Source organism: Coturnix japonica, chromosome 7, assembly GCF_054131305.1.
Source record: "Coturnix japonica strain WE chromosome 7, WE-NBRP24, whole genome shotgun sequence".
Classification (NCBI taxonomy): domain Eukaryota; kingdom Metazoa; phylum Chordata; class Aves; order Galliformes; family Phasianidae; genus Coturnix; species Coturnix japonica.
This window is the reverse complement of record NC_140669.1, coordinates 8,552,095-8,571,513: the sequence shown is the minus strand read 5'-3', so window position 1 is coordinate 8,571,513 and position 19,419 is coordinate 8,552,095. Positions and strand designations below refer to the sequence as shown.

The window sequence follows — 19,419 nt, the reverse complement described above, 5'->3', positions numbered from 1 at the left end:
CACAGCGTTCCCTGTACTCAGGGCAAGAAATAACCATCAGTTCCCTCCCCTTCACCTGTCTGAGAGATGACAAGTACCAGCATGCTCTGAGGACAGAAATACCGAATGCCATACTCTGGGGCTGAAATCAGTTGAGCAATATTACCCTTCCCCATGTGCCCGCACCCACTGCCACAGTGCACTGATTTCCCTGTGCAGATCAGTGCAGGCAGCAGAGCTTCTCTGGGAATAAAATCGCAGAGGATTTTATCACTTCCAGCAAGTGCCCAGAGCTGCTCACAGAGCTCAGTGTGCTACAGAGTCAGTGTTACACAACTGTTTCTCAGATTGCAGCACACCTGATCGCCCTTCAGGAGTCTACATGCTGCTCCTCCCATGGCCCCATTTATGGGAAAGAGGCTGGCACACTGCTGGAGGTGTGGGGATGCCATACAGGGCTCTGTTGCCCCGCCTACTACAGATCTCTGTTTGCAAGGAAGTTTTACATGCCCACAGGGAAGGCTTAAAGGCAAAACAAATAATTCCTTGAAAAGTGGTTAACACCAGCCAATAGCCTTGGCATGGGAAGCGTGCGGGAGCTATGGTTTTAATGCTAGGAGATGGAGAATGAGAAGAGTCTGTGGCTTTGCTTCTCCCTGCCCTGGAAGAAAACCAAGGATGTGGGCTTGCTCTAGATGCCGGCGTTTGGCCAGACTAAAATAATAAACACAGATCATACATTGTGCTATGCAGACTGTGCCACCTGTCAAATGTGCAAAGTTTCCCAATTGGCTTGTTTCTATCTTTACATACTTGAACATATAAGAAACTGTTATGCCAATAATAGGGATGAGAGCAGTGCTGTCAAATAACACAGCTGACCTGCAGAATCGAAAGCGATTGCAAAATGTGTGCACTGTTAGATCTGTGTGTTTTAAAGAGAGTATCACATCACTGGAAACCTGCGCACGTAACTGCGTGAGGTTTTTGAGTACTTAAGGAATGCCACGAGGGCCGTGAAAAAACACTGTTCACATCACCTCTTGTACACACTTGAAGCTGAATGGAATTTTTCAGTATTAGGTCTTACAAAATTTGATTTAAAAATGATGTAGTCCAGTTGCTCGGTTTACAAAGCACCCTTAAATAGATGGGCTAGGGAAAAACTAAGCAGCGATTTAAAATATGGAGGATGGAGGAGGGGATGGTTAGTGCAAACAGCATTTTCAGGATAGCAATTTACAGGAAGAAAAATGGTATGCAGAAGGGAAGGAGTTAGGATAAAACTAACAAAGGGTCAGTAAGGAATGCAAGCAGAGATGCAGGAAACCTGTAGCAGGAAAGTAAATAAATAAATCTAGAATTATAGCCAATCCAGGTCCTGGATTAAAAATCAATTGACAAAATTCTGGGCCAAACTGCTGCTTCCTAGAATAAAGGATGGGCTGTGAAATTTGCAAGAGAATGTCAGCAAGGATTTCTAATAGACCAGAACCCACCCACATACTGCCTAAGTCAGTTGTGAAGCTGCTTCCCAAGTTGATACAAAGATTTTTTGCACTAACTCATTGTTATTCTTGTACATCACATGCTGTATACCAGATGAACAAATTAAAATAGAATATAATCCAGAAATGCTATAAAGTATCAAGGAGCTGTTATTTGTAACTCAGTAACTCACTTATTCCTTTCCTTTACTTCTAACTCTGGCCAAATTCATGTAAATTTCGGTGTCTGTCCCCAGATGTTATTTATACGATGTGCACAAGAACTTTCGATACAGAGTAATGCATGTTAAGAAAAAAATATATATATTTGAATTCACATCTTTCATGTGATGGGAGGAGCCCCTACCTCACAGTTACTTATTTTGTTGATACGTATATGGAGAATGGTCACTGGACGTCTCTACTGTAACCTGTTGTTGACCACTGGCTTCCTGAAAATGAAGAGGGAGAAAAGATGAGAGATGAAAGCTGACAGATTTACCTACAATCTGTATTTCCATGCAATGTGTGTAATTCAGTCTTCAAGTCTAAAGCCTTTTAAACATGTCAGAGTACATGCATATGTGCACAGTTACAACACTTCAGCTGGCAATACTCCTTGCAAAAACTAATAACAATAAAATAATTTTAAAATAATATGTTTGCATCTGGTCATCCGTATCATATACTGACCTCAACAGGAACCGCTGCTGTCTGGACATGTGTGTATTGGGGTATGTAGGCTCCTTGCATAGCTGTTGTGGCTGGCATGTACTAGAAGGAGAGACAGCATGTTAAGCTGAGCTGAAGACCAATGAAAACCTAAGAGTATTCAAAACACTTGTTATAGCATGTAATAGATACTGAATGTTTCCCACAAGCAGGAGACTTTTCTGTCTGAAACTAACAGCCTTTTTAGATAACTGAGGCAGCTTTTTTTATACCTAATTTAGCCTTCAAAAACTAAGTAAACAGTTTTTCTCTGTTAATCCCTACACATACACATATATATTAACACTCTCTGCTCAGAAGAGAAGAACCTTTTGGTTTAGAACCTGGCCTTCATCTCTTCTCCCCATCTAGTTCTTGCTCCATACCATGTCTAACTTTCAGCTCTCTAAACTCCCGAAGAATAAAAACAACTGTCGTTTCTTTTTCACTCCAACTCTGGAGTCATCTCCTGGGTTCCCTTCATTTGCTTTATCTATTTTGCTTACGCACTATATGTGACTAGTTAATAGTGCTGAATCTAACGCATATATGGAGACGGTTCTTAATATTTTATTGAATTAGGACTTTTTGACATGTAAATGTACACGCGTACTTTTATCTACACACAATATTTTCCTCTTGCAAAAGTTCTATATTGTATTTAATTGCTACATACTGTTCCAGTACTGCCTAACGAAAGATGACTCATCTGCTGCGTCAAAGGGCTTATCATTGATGCAGGCTGTAGTGACATGGTGTGGTCCATGGAGGGAGTCAGTACAGCACCCTATGAAAACAAAGAAAGAAATGATGAAGGCAACAATCAGATTTTAATTATGTTTTAAATTTGAGAGTTTAAGTAGGCGCTGTCCTTTCAAGGGGATATAAGGCATGAATTCTCCTTCATACAAGGCACCGACTGACTCAGCACGCAGCTCTTAGACACTATAATGTGGATGCATTTTGCAGTTTGGTCATAGGGCAAGTACTGCATTGAGTTCCTATTGAATGTAAACAGATGCACAATGCACTTGAGACACCTGCAGAAATCACTGCAAACACGAGTTCAACTAGATGTTAACTTTACCGTAAAACTTGGCACATTACCAGGTACAGATTTGCTTTGTTTGAACTTTGGAATTTCAGGCTTTAAGAAGCATTTATTTGTCTCATCTTTAGGAATAGAGGCTTTGGAGGAAAACTCATGGTAGGGCTGCACTACCTGCACACATCATATTCACACACCAGTCAAATTTTAGATGAGGAGGTCAGCAGAGCTGTGAAAAGACTTGGTTATCTGCACAAATACCAGCTGCCAGGATGGCTCCATAGCTCTGGGGCCAGTTTGCTGACTTTACAAAGTTACAAAGATAGCAGCATTTTTAAAAACTCAACACGCTAAGTATGCTAAGGCACGCTTGTCAGGTTTTCAGAGTTATCTGAAATGGAAGGTTATCAACTGAATTTATTTTACTAATCATGTTCCACAAAAACGTATTTCCAAGCACTCTGTATGAGCTACGCTTGCAGAAGTGTTTATTAAAATAGACGGAGGGTCAAAATCAACAGAAATAATTGCAGTGTACTGAAAGCCAGGATTTTCAATCTGTAGCTGTTCCTTAAAATGAAAGAAGAAAACAAACCAACCAACCCTACGGAGTGTAGTTGGAAAAACAACCATGTGACCAGCGTAGATGAAATGAGTCACAGGCACATCAAACACTGAAAGAATTTCCTGTCTGCAGACTGCAGGCTTCTCTGCAAAGCAAATGAGTAAGACAGCACCAGTTTCTGCACAGACCAAAACTAAACTTACGTCAAAAAAACAGATCTTTATTTTTCAGCTACGAAATCTCATCCTGTGTATCTTCAAAACAGATAGATCTCACGGTGTTATAACATATTAACTCGTGTCTTCTACAGTGTTAATTTGCAAGATGTTTTTTGGAAAAAGTGTGTTGACAGAAAAGTTAAAGCCAGTTTGTCTGTGTGTTTAACATTCAAAAAATACAAATAAAACAATAATGAACTGCACAAGAAGGTGTCCTGGCTTGGTATCTCCTTCCCTGCACACACAAGGAAATCTTCAGCCACAAAGATCTGTGTTCCGTACTCTGTATGGACAAGTTAACTGACAGCAGGACAATATCCTTTCTATATCTGGAAACAGACTTGTTTGTTCACTACAGGAGGACATACATATAAAAGTGCCTGTTATTATTTGTAATGCTCCTATCAAGAAACCTTGTAACTCTTAGATATAATAGCACTCAATTGGCAAATGACATAGATAAGAAGCAAAACATGAGAGAGAATAGATTAGAATACTTGTCAGTCTGGCATAGACACCACAGCCAGACGTATAGGGAGAGTAGTGTTACTCATGCATGGTGAAGCCAGAACAGGTTATCCAGGTAGTTTCAAGTGAGTGCCCCTGCTGCCATTCATATCGCCAAGTCCATCTGTCTGTCACAAATTATCCGGTCTGAACTCCCCTACATCTATTCTAAAACCTTGGGTCTTCTATTGCAGCTTCCTATCAGTACTCAGTATGTAAAACATCGGTAACTGCAAAGTGCTCACGATTTTTTAAAAAGGAAAGAAAGGTTCCTCAGGATGCCAACATGGTAAATCTAGTTTTACTCATCACGTCGATACCCTCAAGGCAGCTTTTCTTTTTTCCTAATAAAATGAGTCCCCAGTTTAGCTTACCACCATCCTTTCTCTTTCCCATTTTCATCCATGATTTAATCATTATGATATAATTGTCAATTATCTGCAAGTTAACAGGGCTGGAAGTGGCCTATTTCCTGTTGTTTAAAAGATGCAAATTGTTTACACAATCATTAACACGACAATGGAGAAGTATAAAAACTTACTGGGTGCTGCATTATATACGGTTGAGGCTGCATCCAAGAAGGACTCTGAACCTGGAACAAAATTGGTATTTTATTATCCACTTCAATGAACACAGTGCAGTACTATTCCCCTCCTGTTTCAGCTAGCATATTTTCTCTCCAAAAAACCTGATTATCCAGATGCCTAAACTGAGGCAGGTTGCCTAACTTCACATGACAAGGTAAATTAAAAGGAAGAAGAAGTACATTAATGGGCTATATGGTTTTCTTATTTAAAAAGAGCTGGTTACAACAGCTCATTGAAAAAGCGTGCTGCAAGAAAGGCAAGAAAACAGTGCCTCTTTTTCAGCTCTGGTAGTGCCATATGTGTAGGATAAGGCAGGACCTGACCTGCATGGGGCATGCAGACCTGACTAACCACAGCTGCTGGACACTTAAAACCCCTTAAACTCTTCACCTTCTTTCCCAGTGTCCTGTGAATAGGACAGGCAGACAGACAGTCTTCAAAAAAAACACAAGGCGGGGTGTTTTTGGCAAGATGGAAACATTTCTTCCATCCTCTTCACATTCATTTTCAGTTCAGACCAATTTTTTTTTTTTTTTTTTAATATTATTTTTAATCAGTAGAAGTGTAACAAGTTGTTCAGAAATGGAATGGTAAAAAGTAAAACAGTTGAACCCTCCCTTTCCCCAGGCAAAAGCTTAATGGCAAAAATACTGGTACAGCCTGACGAAAGCTTTGGCTAATCTACTCACGCTATGATAGTAACTGGCTTAGTGCTGTCATTTGAGCATACAGGAGTTGCAGAAACAAACACTAGCCAGAACTTTATTAAATTTGTTTACCTTTAATAAGAATAAATCTAGGAACAGGTTATACCATGCCTCAAAGAAAAAAATAAATAAATCATGCTTTCATGATACGTTCTGTTGTGTAGGTGACAGAATGCTGCAAGTTTCAGTGGGATGGATCAGTAATGATGATGTGACTAATGCTCCAATTGTGAAATATTTCTGGACAAGAACCTCCTCCCTCCCTACCACAGATTGCTTCCCTTTCATTTTCAATTTGTATTACTGTAGCACTTTAAATACCGTGACGTCAATAACTCCATCCACACCTAATTAAGCTCCATCTGACGTGCACCGAAATACTAGTAGTGACATTCTTAGAACTGTACGTTACTGTCACCCACCTCTCCCAATAAGCCCAGAAGTGATCCCATGCTCCCAAGAAGCATGTTTCCATGCCAACTTTCAAATTCTATTTGGACCCTGAATGTTCAGGAGTCTTCTGCTGATTCATCATTTATACCTTAATAAAAAAATTGCTGATAATTCTACTGGAATACTTTTCTGGGTATGAGCTTGCTGCAGTTTTTGAGATATTGCTGTACAAAGCAGAAAGACTCCATATACTGAAAGATACATGAGTGACACTGGCTGCCAGGAGCAAACATGTTGCATAAATCAAATCAGAAATTAATTCCAAATGAATCCAGCTGCCCTTTATCCCAGAGCACACCTCCTGCATAACGCTTTGTTGGAGCAAGAAGGCATCAGGCCTCCAGACTTAATACTGGACAATTCCTCCTTGCTCTTCTCAGATGGACTGGGAGAGGACATGGTTATTTCTGCACAGTAACCAGATGGTCCACAGGTAGAAAACTTGTGTGTTAAATAGTAAAATGCCAGATAGGTAATCATTTAGGTAACACTGTGACAGCAAACCCTTAGCCATCGGCACGATTTGGAGAGTGTTTTTGGCAAGGCAACTGGCATCCCATTGCTTTGCTGTGCTTCCTGCAACAAACACCTTCAGTTTTTAAGGCCTTCATTTTCAAGCTGTGCAGCGTGAAGAGGCCTCTTCATTAAAATGTAGCATGACTGGAGAATGCAGAGAACCAGATGTAGCAACTGATAAATAAACACAAGCTCCAATGAATCATTCCCTCTGCTAAGTTCTAAATACAAACCTGGTATGTGGAAACCGGAGAAGCAATATATGGTGTAATAGATGTTTGAGTGATCATTCTGTTTGCTGTAATACTGTAGGGTGACGGATAAAATCTAGAAAATACAAAAATATTTATTAAATGCCAGTTCTATGCTTCATTCATAATGCAAACTTTTTTTTTTCTTAGCGTGCCAGCACTTAACATACCCATTTTGTAAAGCAGCTGTGGTTGGATCATAAGTGAGTGTCATTCCAGCCTTTAAAAAAATAAGTGGAAAGAGAATTGACATAATTCATCTTGCTTGTAAATTATTTCTCATACTCATTAATTAGCTGCAATAATTTTAACTGAAAGTTTGTACTGATACAGTTGATTATCCTACAGTTAGGGAAAGGTTAATTGACAGAAGCAATGATAAGTAAGGAGAGTCTGTGATATCAGCCAAAAAGTTTCCACCAAGAAGAACAAAATGCAATCCATGAAATACCTGGCTTAGATAACATATGTGTGTTTGAGAGGCGGAGCATAAGGATGATTATATGAGGGCTATACTAGGCATATAATAACTATAAAAATGAACAAGGAGCCCATTTTTCAGAAGACACGTTTGAATTTTGTTGTCTCATACATATGAGGTCTCCAGGCTTGGTAAACACACTAAGCCTGTGAAACTATTATCTTGAATATTCAAGATTAAATAAAGCTGCAACAAACAGAAAAAATTAATGCTGCACTGCACTGTTTTGATCTTAGAAAATGGCTGTGTGCTTCAGTTCTGCAAGAACAAAAGGGATTACTGACTAGATGTAGATAAAGTTATGTTTCAGATAGCTTTATAATATCAGAGATATTTCAGACACATTCCTGACCAAAGCAAAGGATATTTCAGCGTTCACTTTAATGAGATACAGTTTGGTGTTTTACATTTTGTTTTGTAGGTTTTTTTTTTCCTCTTAAGGAAGATACAGTTAAGCAGTTTATAGAGTTGCAAACTGTCAGGTGAGGGCTGCTTGCATATTTTTAATATGCCAAAGAGCCGAGCCAAGAAGTCTCAATGCCTATCATTTCCATAAGTATTCATTATTGCACACCCACACTAGAGCTTGAAGGGCAGACTTACAAGTCTCACCTCGCCTTCTCTGTGCCATGCTCTTCCATTCTGTATGTATTTATTCTGATTCTGTCTCTTTTTCTGTCCTCCATCGGCAAACTTGCACAACAAAGGTTCTGCAGGAACTGAGAAGGAAGAAAGAATATTACTTGAAGTCCTATTCATACATAGGGAGGTACAAGTGTATGGAAGGTGAAGAATACATATGTGAAATGGCTTTCATATATTTCCTCTGTTCTTGAAGTGCTCAGTAATGTCCCAAAGCTTCAAGCAGTTCTGCTCATCGAGAATGACCAGAGCTGTGCTGTACTTCCACTTACAGACTGGAAACCTTTATCTCCCTGCACTGAAAAAATGACACAACTTTCCATTCCCTTTCTATCTCTGATCTACAAAGAGCACGCAATGCAACCACAAACTCTTCAAGATTTTTCTTTTATCTCATTCTTTGCAAAATGCCATTAAATGGGCTTGCTATATGTTTCTTAGTTATGGCATAACAGAATCCTTACCACAGCTGCCACGCTGAAATGAAATCAATCAAAAAACAAAAGTTAGCACAGTGCTCTTTCCTTACGATGGGCTTAAGCTGCAACAGCTCTGTGTACCCGTGGCTGAAGCACAGAGCCACATCACACCACACCCTCCCTAATCACAGGGTGGAAGCTCTGTTATGACTTGGATGTGAACACTTCTCTGCCAGTAATTCCTGAGACATGAGCTGTCTAAGCTTTAAGGTGACACTCCTCTGAGCTGTTCTCTGTTTGGAAACACCTGAATGAGATGAGGCTGGATCTGACAATGTGCAAATGTTCCAGCACAGAGTAAACACACAGGGTGGGGGGACCATGTGTAAAAAATCATCCCAGAGGAAAATTTTAGCGTATCTATATCCTGCAATAAAATCTAGTGGTAAAACCACAACCGGCACTGACGTGCCCTTCATTCTGCCTGCATTTAAAAAGCACTACTAGTACTTCCCTAAATCAGAGGAACAGTGAGTACTGAAAACCTCAGGGGACCAATAACCCGGCCCAGAATCTGACTTCCAAACTACTGGCACGGCCCTAACACAGCCCGCTGGTGGCCAAGTCATAGTGGGTTTTGAACAGCACACATGAAATACTAGCTCTGGTTCCACTGGGGAAAAAAATACACATTTCCTACATGATACATCACTGAGAGCCTTCTCTAGGAAAGGAGGATGGGCTGGGAGGCAGAACTGGAGTGTGGCTGCTTGTTTCATCCCAGGATGGATCACGTGCCCTTCAAAGATTTGCACTGCTGTGGCTCATACACTCCTATTCAGCAGCCATATAACTTTTTATCTCCAAGAGTCAGACTTCACTACCTGACAATAGAATTAACTTCAAATGGATTGTCTTACAGAGAAGGGTAATTAAAATCCTATGACCATAAAATAAACTAAGGAAAGCTTAGGTTAACAAATCGGAAAAATATTGGAGACTATGAAGGGTGGAGTAAATGCGCAATGAAGTACCGGAAACCTTCAAGTAGGAGATGGAAACTGGAGAATAATCACTACAAAATTTTCCATCTCTAAAGGGATTTTTTCTTTTCTTTTCTTTTTGCATTACCAGAACAGTTTTGTTTTGGGGTCTTCTGTCAAGAAAATTCTTGGCATATTTGGGGAAAAAATGCAGTGTATCAACAGACTGAAGGACAAATGGATGTTTTTTATATCATAGAGGATTTTAATCTATATTAAGTACTACTGGAATAAGTGGGAGCAGAACATGTTACTGAACATGGCTAAAGATGTCAGGATCTGGTCAGAAATTATTTTGGTTTTTGATTTTACACAGTGAGGAAAAACATTCATCAGAAAGAGAGCATTGAGATATAAGCAGTTAAGCACCCAAAACAAAAAAAGCCAAGTTGAGGTGAAGTCTCTGGCTATGTATGAATTATTTCAAACCATCTATGGTGGTGAGAAGCACACGTGACTTCCAAAATACTTTGCTTTAATTTTTTGGAAGACATAATATAAACTGTTTCTATAATATATAATATATAACTGTGTCTATAAACCAGCATACAAAAGCACCCAACAATATTAGAGGTTTCTAGCCCTGTGATTCAGTATTACAGCACTTACGGACAGTAAACACTATTTAAAACTATAATATGTCTTCATCAGAAGTACCCATAGTGAGCTGTACAAAACTCTTCTGAAAGGGTTATCTGGGCTTACATTTCTCATCACTGTCTCAAGATAAAGATCATTTAGTTTGGAAAGGTGGAGCAAATCTGTTCATCTGTTTGAGCACAGCGTTCATTAGAAAAACTACTTCCAGAAAAAACGACATTTTTATCATTGAGTGGCTGAATACAACTTAATGTTAAATGATTAAACATCTCCCATAGAAAATTTGGAAACAGTCCCTGACAAATTTAAAAATAAGTAAACAATAAGAGAAAAATGATCTGTATCTGTTGGACTGCGTTTTTGTAATAGCAGTGCATGTAGCTGTGAGCACCTCCTCCCAAAGAAAAAGAAAAAGAGAAAGAAAAAGAAAAATAAAAATAAAAAGAAAAAGGAAAAGAAAAAGAAAAAGGAAAAGGAAAAGAAAAAGAAAAAGGAAAAGAAAAAGAAAAAGGAAAAGGAAAAGGAAAAGAAAAAGAAAAAGAAAAAGAAAAAGAAAAAGGAAAAGGAAAAGGAAAAGGAAAAGGAAAAGGAAAAGGAAAAGGAAAAGGAAAAGGAAAAGGAAAAGGAAAAGGAAAAGGAAAAGGAAAAGGAAAAGGAAAAGGAAAAGGAAAAGGAAAAGGAAAAGGAAAAGGAAAAGAAAAAGAAAAAGAAAAAGAAAAAGAAAAAGAAAAAGAAAAAGAAAAAGAAAAAGAAAAAGAAAAAGAAAAAGAAAAAGAAAAAGAAGAAGAAAAAGAAGAAGAAAAAGAAAAAGAAGAAGAAAAAGAAAAAGAAGAAGAAAAAGAAAAAGAAAAAGAAAAAGAAAAAGAAAAAGAAAAAGAAAAAGAAAAAGAAAAAGAAAAAGAAAAAGAAAAAGAAAAAGAAAAAGAAAAAGAAAAAGAAAAAGAAAAAGAAAAAGAAAAAGAAAAAGAAAAAGAAAAAGAAAAAGAAAAAGAAAAAGAAAAAAAGAAGAAGAAAAAAAAAGTCCCTCCACCCCAAAACTAAGGCAATTATTTGTGATTTGCCAGAAGTTTGCTCTCCATCTTACTGAGCACAGATCTGGTCATGGGAACCCTTGTGTTTCTGACCTTCCAGCTTCTTTTACTCCCCACTGTGTCCATAAACGATGCCAAATGATGCAGCTCAAGTTAAAAGGAAAAAAAAAAAGGAGCAGTAGACTGCCTATTTCATACCACCAACTGCTGTGAGAAGGCCGTATAGCTTTCGTCTTCCCTGATTCCAGTTCAAGATCTAAATACTGATAGGGAGGACATCTGCAGTGAAAAGCCTCAGTTTTTGGCTGCTCTTCCATCCTTGCGACCTGAACGCTACCCATGTTCATTGCTTCAGGAACGCAATGACTGGTGGTCATCAGAGAAAGCTCAGGAGAAGGAGATAACCCTTCACAGGAGCTGAGTAGGATCTACTGATCCCCCTCCTGCAGAAGAACAATCACAGCCTTTCAGAAACTGATTTCTTCTTTAGCCTTCTCCTATTTCTCCTTTCTGTTCTCTGTCTAACACATACAAACATGAAAATATTACAAACACACAAGAAAAAGCTGCAGCAAGCTCTACAGACCAGAGACCAGTCAGGCAATCTTTTTTTTTTCTTCTTTTTTTTTTTTTTTTTCTTTCTTTCTTTTTGTGGTCCAGGAAGGAAGGGAGAGTCAATTTTATTGTTTAATTGTTGGGAAGTATTCAGGCCCAGATGAAGGGAACTGTTAATCACTCAGTGCTTTGTCTGTATGTGCAAGACAGAGAGGCACAGCATAAATATTCAGAGTAGCATTCACAGCTAAAAGATGGCTGATTTAAAAGGCTATCACTTACAGTGGATTTATGCATCTCCAGCTAAGGTATTGAAAATGCCCACTCTGCTGATGCTTAATGAAAACCAGCAGACTCCTAAATGGGATGGAGATGATGAGCTACTGCCACAGGGACAGTCTTCAACCACACACTTTTCATTGCATTGAAACCTGGCTTTGGGAAGAGCAGGGCAGCTCCCCCTGCTCTGAATCACCCTGCTTGAGGACCAATGTCTTAGCAGAAGAAACAAATTAATAAAATGTTATTTTAGAGAGAAAATACAGTTTTCTCCCTGAAACGAAGTCCAAGTGATCTTTTTCTGCTGCAAAAAAGGAAGAGGAGGGTGGGACATGGATAATCTATGACCTCTGGGTCATCACTGTCACCCATCATTTCTGGAGCAAAAGTATCATGGGCTGCTTAGCAAGAATGCTCTCTGCCTTTTTTTCCACTGAAAAAATACATATGTGCAAAACAACTAAAAAGCTCTTCTCAGTAAAAGAGCTACAAAATAATTCAAGAGGCAGAAAGCTCTCGTAACTCTTCACCTATAAAAAAAAAAGTTAAGAAAGATGAATACACTCAGACTTACATACCTTGGTGTGTCCTTATGTATTCTACAGAATAACTGCTTTATGTAATTATTTATATAATTATTCTCATGTATCATCATGCAGCTACATGCTCCCACAGTAGGGAGGAGATGCCTTTCATGACTTTGCCCAGCAGAACATTTCTGCAGTTGTTACAGGACTGGCATAAAGCAGAAAGATTGCAAACATTAAGTACATTTTGTAAAGGAAGGATGCTAGAAGTGTCCCATGTCTGTCCTCACTACTCTCCTTCTGTGTTCTGGCTCCATATAAGGGTTTAATCTCTCTTTCCCCCCATGTACATCATGAGGTTTATGTTTCATTGGGGGGGGAAAAAAAAAAAAGCTTTAAATAACTCACTGAAATCAATAATTCTTTACAGAGAAGAGTAAAACTAAATGCAAAAGTACTTTTCATGAGTATAGCAATAGCATAAATATTCAGTTCAGAAAGGTACAAAATACAGAAATCAAAACTCTGAGAGAAATGCACTAGATGTTATCAATCCACAAATCAGAAAAAAGCATTGCAATGTCTTGCCTAATGAAAGTACAAACACCAGACGAGAGCAAGCAGTGAAATGAAGGCACGGCTTCTAAGAGTTTTAGGATCATATCAACTTGCAGTGCATTTGAAATTGCTCTCTGAGCAAAACCTTCTACTTCCTGACATAAGACAAACAAGGACACACTAAATATTGAATATATTTCATTAAGCTACTATGGAATAGAGAAATAGTCTGTGCAGCTTGTAGCATCCATATCCAGCTTGATTCACATTGTCAGTGCTCAGTGTGAGGCATTCTGTCACTCAGGAGTTCTACAGTGGGCACATATGTGAACCCCCTGTGCTATCCTTGTTTCACTCAGACTCACAAAAGAATTTCTGTTCTGTCTTCCTTCCTATGCTTTTCATAACCATGTTTAACCCATTCTACTATTTAAGACCAAACTTAGTTAAAACAACAAAGATGCATTATGAAAGTGTGTTTCTGTTAAACAGATGTTCTTCCTCCCCCACCTATTTCATTACAGGCCCTTCTCTCCTACCCTCCTCATCCTGATAACAGTGTTTTTATAGCCAGCTCCCTTTGCTGGTTTTAGCCAAGTTTTGAGGACACAATGTTTTAATTTAAACATAGTTCCAGTTCCATGGTTTTATTTTGTATGTATTTGAACTTGCTACTCTGTAACCCCAAAAGATACTAATCTATTTTGAAACATTTTCCTAGCCTTTGTTTGTGCAAGAGCTTTCCCCACTGCATCCCCCTCTCTGCGTGCAGGTAGCCTAAAACCATAGCTGCCCTGTGGCTTTGCCTTACTTTTTGGCAGAGCGTAGGGCATTGTCAATCTGCAGCCTTCCATAAGCCTGCATTATTGGCCACATGCCTGCTATGTGGTGAGGACCTCCAGGAAGAAACGGAACTCCATAAAAATCATCCCACGGAGCAACAAAACTTCACAGCACTAGCATGGAAAAGTACAGCTAAATACAGCTGAGGCTATAGCCTACACAACAGCGTCAGGGATCTTGCTTTGCATGACTCCCCTGTTCATCTAGTCATTTGTAAAGTTATTCAGCACCTCAGTGCATGCGACTCATTTCATTTAACTGAGACTCTGCTCAACGTGATACGCTCGCTGGCTTGCTCACTGAGAACAGCGCAATGCAAGTGAGAATAAGCACATTAAAAGCACTAATAGGAGGTTCTATTACAGCTTTTTACTGGCTCTAATTGAATAGAATTCCCTATATGTTAACTTGAACTCTTGGTTTCTCTGTACTTTTTTACTCTTAATTATGTCCAAGCAATACCAGCACTGTAAAACTAATCACGGAGGGTGGATCAGAGCACAATCAACGTTCAGAGAAAATCACCCCATTATCTCCATGCCCCTAGAGGGATTTTCCATCTCATAAAACATCGCTAAATATATGAAATAGAAAAATGAATGTTAAAGCCCCTACACGTAACAAAGTTGCAACAAAATAATTCTAGCCCTGACGATCAATCCCAGCACAAAAGGTCTGCAAAAGCCAGCAAAGTCAAAGCCCTGCATTAGATTAGTGCTGGTGAAGGGAGTGGTTTCCTGTGCTCTGAAGTAGCCTGCCATCCCTACCGCAGCACAGACTGCCTCAAACTGGAGTAATCTTTTAGGGATGAGGCATGTATGCAGCCTTACTGAGCAAGCTGCATTCTTTGCTGCCTGCTGATAGCTGCTTCCCTCTTCCTCTGTGCCAAGGTCAGGCTCTGGCAAACATTCCACCAGCGATATAAAAGGTGGTTCAGTAACCACATCAACTATGTAATTTGTAAAATTCCCACTTGGGACCCTCAATAAAATGGCTACCAAAAGCAGGCTGGAATGTCAGGCATGCATTCTTTTCTCCAATGTTATCCTGATTTCTTTCTGTTTTACTCTGCTGCTCTGAATTTCCTTTCCTCACTTTTGAGTTAATGGAATGCTAAGTTTAATATTTTAAAAACAATGCTGACAAAACACTGGCACACTGATGGCACACTGGGGAACATGATGCGACAAAAGAACTGCAGCATCTCTGCATTTTGCATTGCACAATATTTCTAGAATCATCTTTGTTGACCTCCCTTCACCTTCCTGAAAAACCTCAAAGCCTGTTTTGACTTGAGAGTTAAATCTCCCAATGAATGAAAACATTTGCCATAAAGGCACTGTCACAGAATTTAACTTTTTTCATCAAATCTTTTTTTCACACTTAGTTTGGAAAAGATCATCTACAGATGGCAAAAGCAATCCATTTTTCACCTCTTTACAAAGATAAATTGTTCATGGAAAATCAGCCAAATTCACTTCTGATGCACATACAACACATCCTTGTCTCCTGACTTCAGCTGGAATTATGTGGGATGTAATTTGTGCGTGACTGGCCTAAGGCATCTTAGCTGATTGTCTACCTGCTATGAGAATAGATTCCTAGAAAAGAATTAGAATAGGGAAGTGATATGCCACGTTACAAGTGAGCAACTATTACAGTCATCCAACAAGAAACAGTTTAATTTTTATAAGGCTGACTCTGAATGAGAAGCCAGATACAGCAATCAGTCTAACAGGCTCCCAATATGTAAGCAGTAACCCATCCATTCATCTCGTTAGAAATACATGCAACATACCAGAAACTCCTGCTGGTGTCTTTATGAATTTTCCATTAAAATGAGCAATCACTGCTTCACATTTTTCTGTTGATTCCATCCTAGGAAAATAAAGAATAATTTACATAAATTAAATGATCAGATTTCCATATTTCTGCTTTTTTTTTTCATGCACGCTTCTTTCTTTTTCTTACTTTGATCTTACAACTTGCTTTCCCATATTAGAGCAACGGAGAGAATGTTTTCGAAGAATACACTGCTTCAGAAGGGTAAAAACTGAATGCAATTAACATTTTAGACAGTGCAAGGTCTAAGTTAATGCCACACTGCAAATACAATACTCTTATTTACTTAGAGATTAGGAAAAATATGGGTGATTGTAGTGCTTTTGCTTTTTGAAGAAAGTAGATCAATACGCGTTCTTAATTGAATTCTAAGTGTACACAATGCATACAAAAAAAGTTAATGCCATTTTTGATAGATACTTAAGCGATTGTACAGTTTAAAACAGTCAAACACAAACATGCCTTTGCACCTTTTAATTTCTATGCATTATCACAACTAAATGACGTGCCTGCCCCTAATTTAATCATTGTTACATTCCAAACAGGAACCAATAAAAGAACAGCTGTGGCAGCTACTGAGAATCTGGCATCCTGACCAGGTTAGTGTACTTGTGTTGTCAAAACTAGCCTTAGTAGACTGGGTAGATTGCTGTTGAACTACTGCTGGTCTGGGAGCAGCTCCTCAGGTTGCAGCTACATCCTCACATTGCAATGCAGATGTGTCGGCTCTAACAACTAAATTGGACTAAATTGGAACAGATTACTGAGATGTGCAAGTAAAATGAAACTTATTTTAATAGAAGAATACATTTTGCAGCTGTCTGCAAGTTGATGTTTAATGTTAACAGAGGATTTTCTTTTCATTTGCTTACTGAGTTCTTTAATGTGGATCCACAAATTATGCCCAATGACCTCAGCATCAAAGAAGTGGTACTAAAAATGAGTTAAACCTTGGCACCTTTTAAATTCTGATAGCCTTTCTGCACAGACCCATGAGATGCAGTCATACACAAGAACCAAAATCATCCAAATTTCAGACTAAACAGTTTTCTTTATGGTTTCAAAACCACATTCTGGGGGATTTGCAGAAGTTCTGGATTTTGGGATTCGAACCAAGGAACCGTAATGTTTTTCTTTCATATGAAACAAACAGTATTATTTCATTTCAGACATGGGTCTGACTGCATTATCCCTTATTCACCTGGTGAAATGCTCCCACAGGCAAGAAATGATAATCTTTATGTTTACGTGTTTCTTGGACAATTTTACCTTTAATATTTTTAGCTTTAATATTTATGCAATAATGTTTCAATATCTACCTTGCAGAAGGGAATAATTTTGATTAGATATCATAACAGCTTATTCTGTAAATGCTGCATTATGCGTATGTGTGCCTACAAATAACAAATATATCAATACATGTAATACTTAATGCCTATGTACACATAAAAATAAGATCTGTAACAGAGAATCTACTGACAAAACACTTTAAAACTAACCTTCCACAACACCCTCAATAGGACCAAGACCTTAAATATACACAAGTTTTTTGGACTTTTGCACAGAATTTTAAAACTCTTCTGGCTATGCTGGAATAAAAGCATTCCTAAAATACAACTTTGGATGCAAGGTAGAATTACTGAGTTTAGGGAAAAAAGAGTGTATAAATGCACAAGGCCTACCAAATCTTAGCTTGAATGTTACTGGATTCTGCCCTTCACAGTACCTGCATGTCCCTATTTTTGTTAATGAAAAACTCCAACCTAAAGTCTCCAAATTTTTATTTCCATATAAGTGTCAAGCAGGACTTAACTAGAGATGGGAAAATACCAGAAAGATACAGAGAAAGCTTAAATGAAGAAACCCCAGAACAAATAACTGTGTTAACTATGGAAAAGGCAGATGCACACAGACAGAATGTATGGGAGGTATCTGCTAGTTTAGGGAAAACATTCATTCTCGTTGATTTAGGATAAATACTGAATCAAGCTGCCAAATACGTTAAGGTGAAATGTAATGTAAATGAATACAAATATTTTCTTTCCCAAATGATGTTAATGAGCCAGACCACTCAAAAGCACTGACATTCTAAAAGTGATGATGAGTGGATTTTCTCACAGGAAGTAATGAAGAAGAGGGGGTAGTAGGGTGGTTGCCCTCTGGTTTCTTGTTTGGAATTCAAGCCTCACAAGACAGAAATGTCACAGCAGATGTTTGAGTGAAACACTGCATAACCCTTGCTTCAGAGACAGAGAAAAAAGAAGAAGTACAAAAAGGAGGAAGTAGTAGAGATGAGCTCTTTTTCTTGCCAGTTATCTAGTAAGAACAATATATTCAGATTCAGCCATATCAGCAAAACGAGACACAACCACATTTTATTAAGCAAAAGACAAACAAGCAAAGCTCTGCTTGTATTCAGATATCCCTATTCTGGCCTTTTCAATTAACAAGGGAAAAATGCTGCCAGCATGGCTAATGACACTGAAGTACCTGGCAAAGCCAACACCACGGCTTGTCCCACTCGAGTCACGCAATATCCTTGTAGAGATAACCTGCCCAAAAGGCTTAAGCATGTTCTCAAGCTCCTGCTCATCCATTGAAAGTGGCAAATTGGAAATGTATAAATTTGTTGGATCCTGTTCTTGTTGCTGAAACAGAATTAAAAACAACTGTTATTACACTAGCATTCAGAAAGACACTTTGAACACAAAATATAAGACCAATTACATACATCTACTGCTAATTAGTTTTTCCTCTTAGACCCCCTTCTAAAGGTGATTCTCCCTAGCATTAGCAACCTCCATTTTCTGTCACTATATACTGCATTCCTAAGAGAAGCTCCCCTCCGCTTGCTATTAAATACTGCTGACAAGGACATTTTTTAGTGGAGATAAAGGTGAATAATTGACCAATTTATAGAGCATGTTACAACTTCATGTTTCAGATTCTTTTGGAATGAAGAAGCAGCAAAATCAACAAAAGTGAAAAATGACAAGAAATACAACTGGTGGAAAGAACTAAAAAAAAAAAAAAAAAGAAGAAGAAGAAGAGATGTAAATTAAACATGGAAAATATTAGTGAGAATACAAAAATGATGTGGGAAAAAGGAGAGGCAATGCATTTAAAACTTGGTACATGGTCAAAATATTTTCATAAGAATAGCCTGATGTACAAGACAGTGGGACACCCCTCTCTTCTCTCATACATGATCATGTTTGAGTTTTCATCATAGTTTTACATTATGTATAGAAACCAAAATAAAGTGTTCCAAAAATGTCTCTAGAAACAGACAAAATGACAGAGCAGGAGATAATTAGGGCTCACATTAGATATGAGAGACAAATGTAGGCACGTCTGCAATTCTGCTGACCTTACAGCTATCTAGTTTTTGTGGTATATGTATGTAGCAAGAAATTCCATCTTAATCAAAGAAATGTTTCTGTTGAAATCAATCATTTCAAGTATTTGTCAACAGATTTTCCAGTTGTGGTTATGGATGCATCTTTTGCATCTCTCTCGTACTGCTAATTGATGGTTGTACTCTCTTATGAAATACATTCTTTAATCTAC

At 38.4% G+C, this 19,419-nt stretch overlaps 1 protein-coding gene across 6 annotated transcripts in view; it reads right to left on the bottom strand.

The window, feature by feature from the left end:
• Positions 1 to 19,419, bottom strand: part of RBMS1 (RNA binding motif single stranded interacting protein 1) — a 137,098-nt gene that overhangs the window by 3,549 nt on the left and 114,130 nt on the right. For 3 of the 6 annotated variants that reach the window (XM_015869076.3, XM_015869078.3, XM_085553032.1), the window contains 9 exons: positions 18,340 to 18,497; positions 15,806 to 15,885; positions 8,114 to 8,229; positions 7,200 to 7,249; positions 7,012 to 7,105; positions 5,057 to 5,107; positions 2,854 to 2,964; positions 2,160 to 2,240; positions 1,834 to 1,918 (listed from right to left, as the gene is read on the bottom strand). In XM_015869076.3, the coding sequence (XP_015724562.1) occupies positions 1,841 to 1,918; positions 2,160 to 2,240; positions 2,854 to 2,964; positions 5,057 to 5,107; positions 7,012 to 7,105; positions 7,200 to 7,249; positions 8,114 to 8,229; positions 15,806 to 15,885; positions 18,340 to 18,497 (819 nt within the window). In that variant the 3' untranslated portion in view covers positions 1,834 to 1,840. The remainder of the gene's footprint in view (positions 1 to 1,833; positions 1,919 to 2,159; positions 2,241 to 2,853; positions 2,965 to 5,056; positions 5,108 to 7,011; positions 7,106 to 7,199; positions 7,250 to 8,113; positions 8,230 to 15,805; positions 15,886 to 18,339; positions 18,498 to 19,419) is intronic. The other 3 variants (XM_015869077.3, XM_085553030.1, XM_085553033.1) reach the window with 1 other exon arrangement.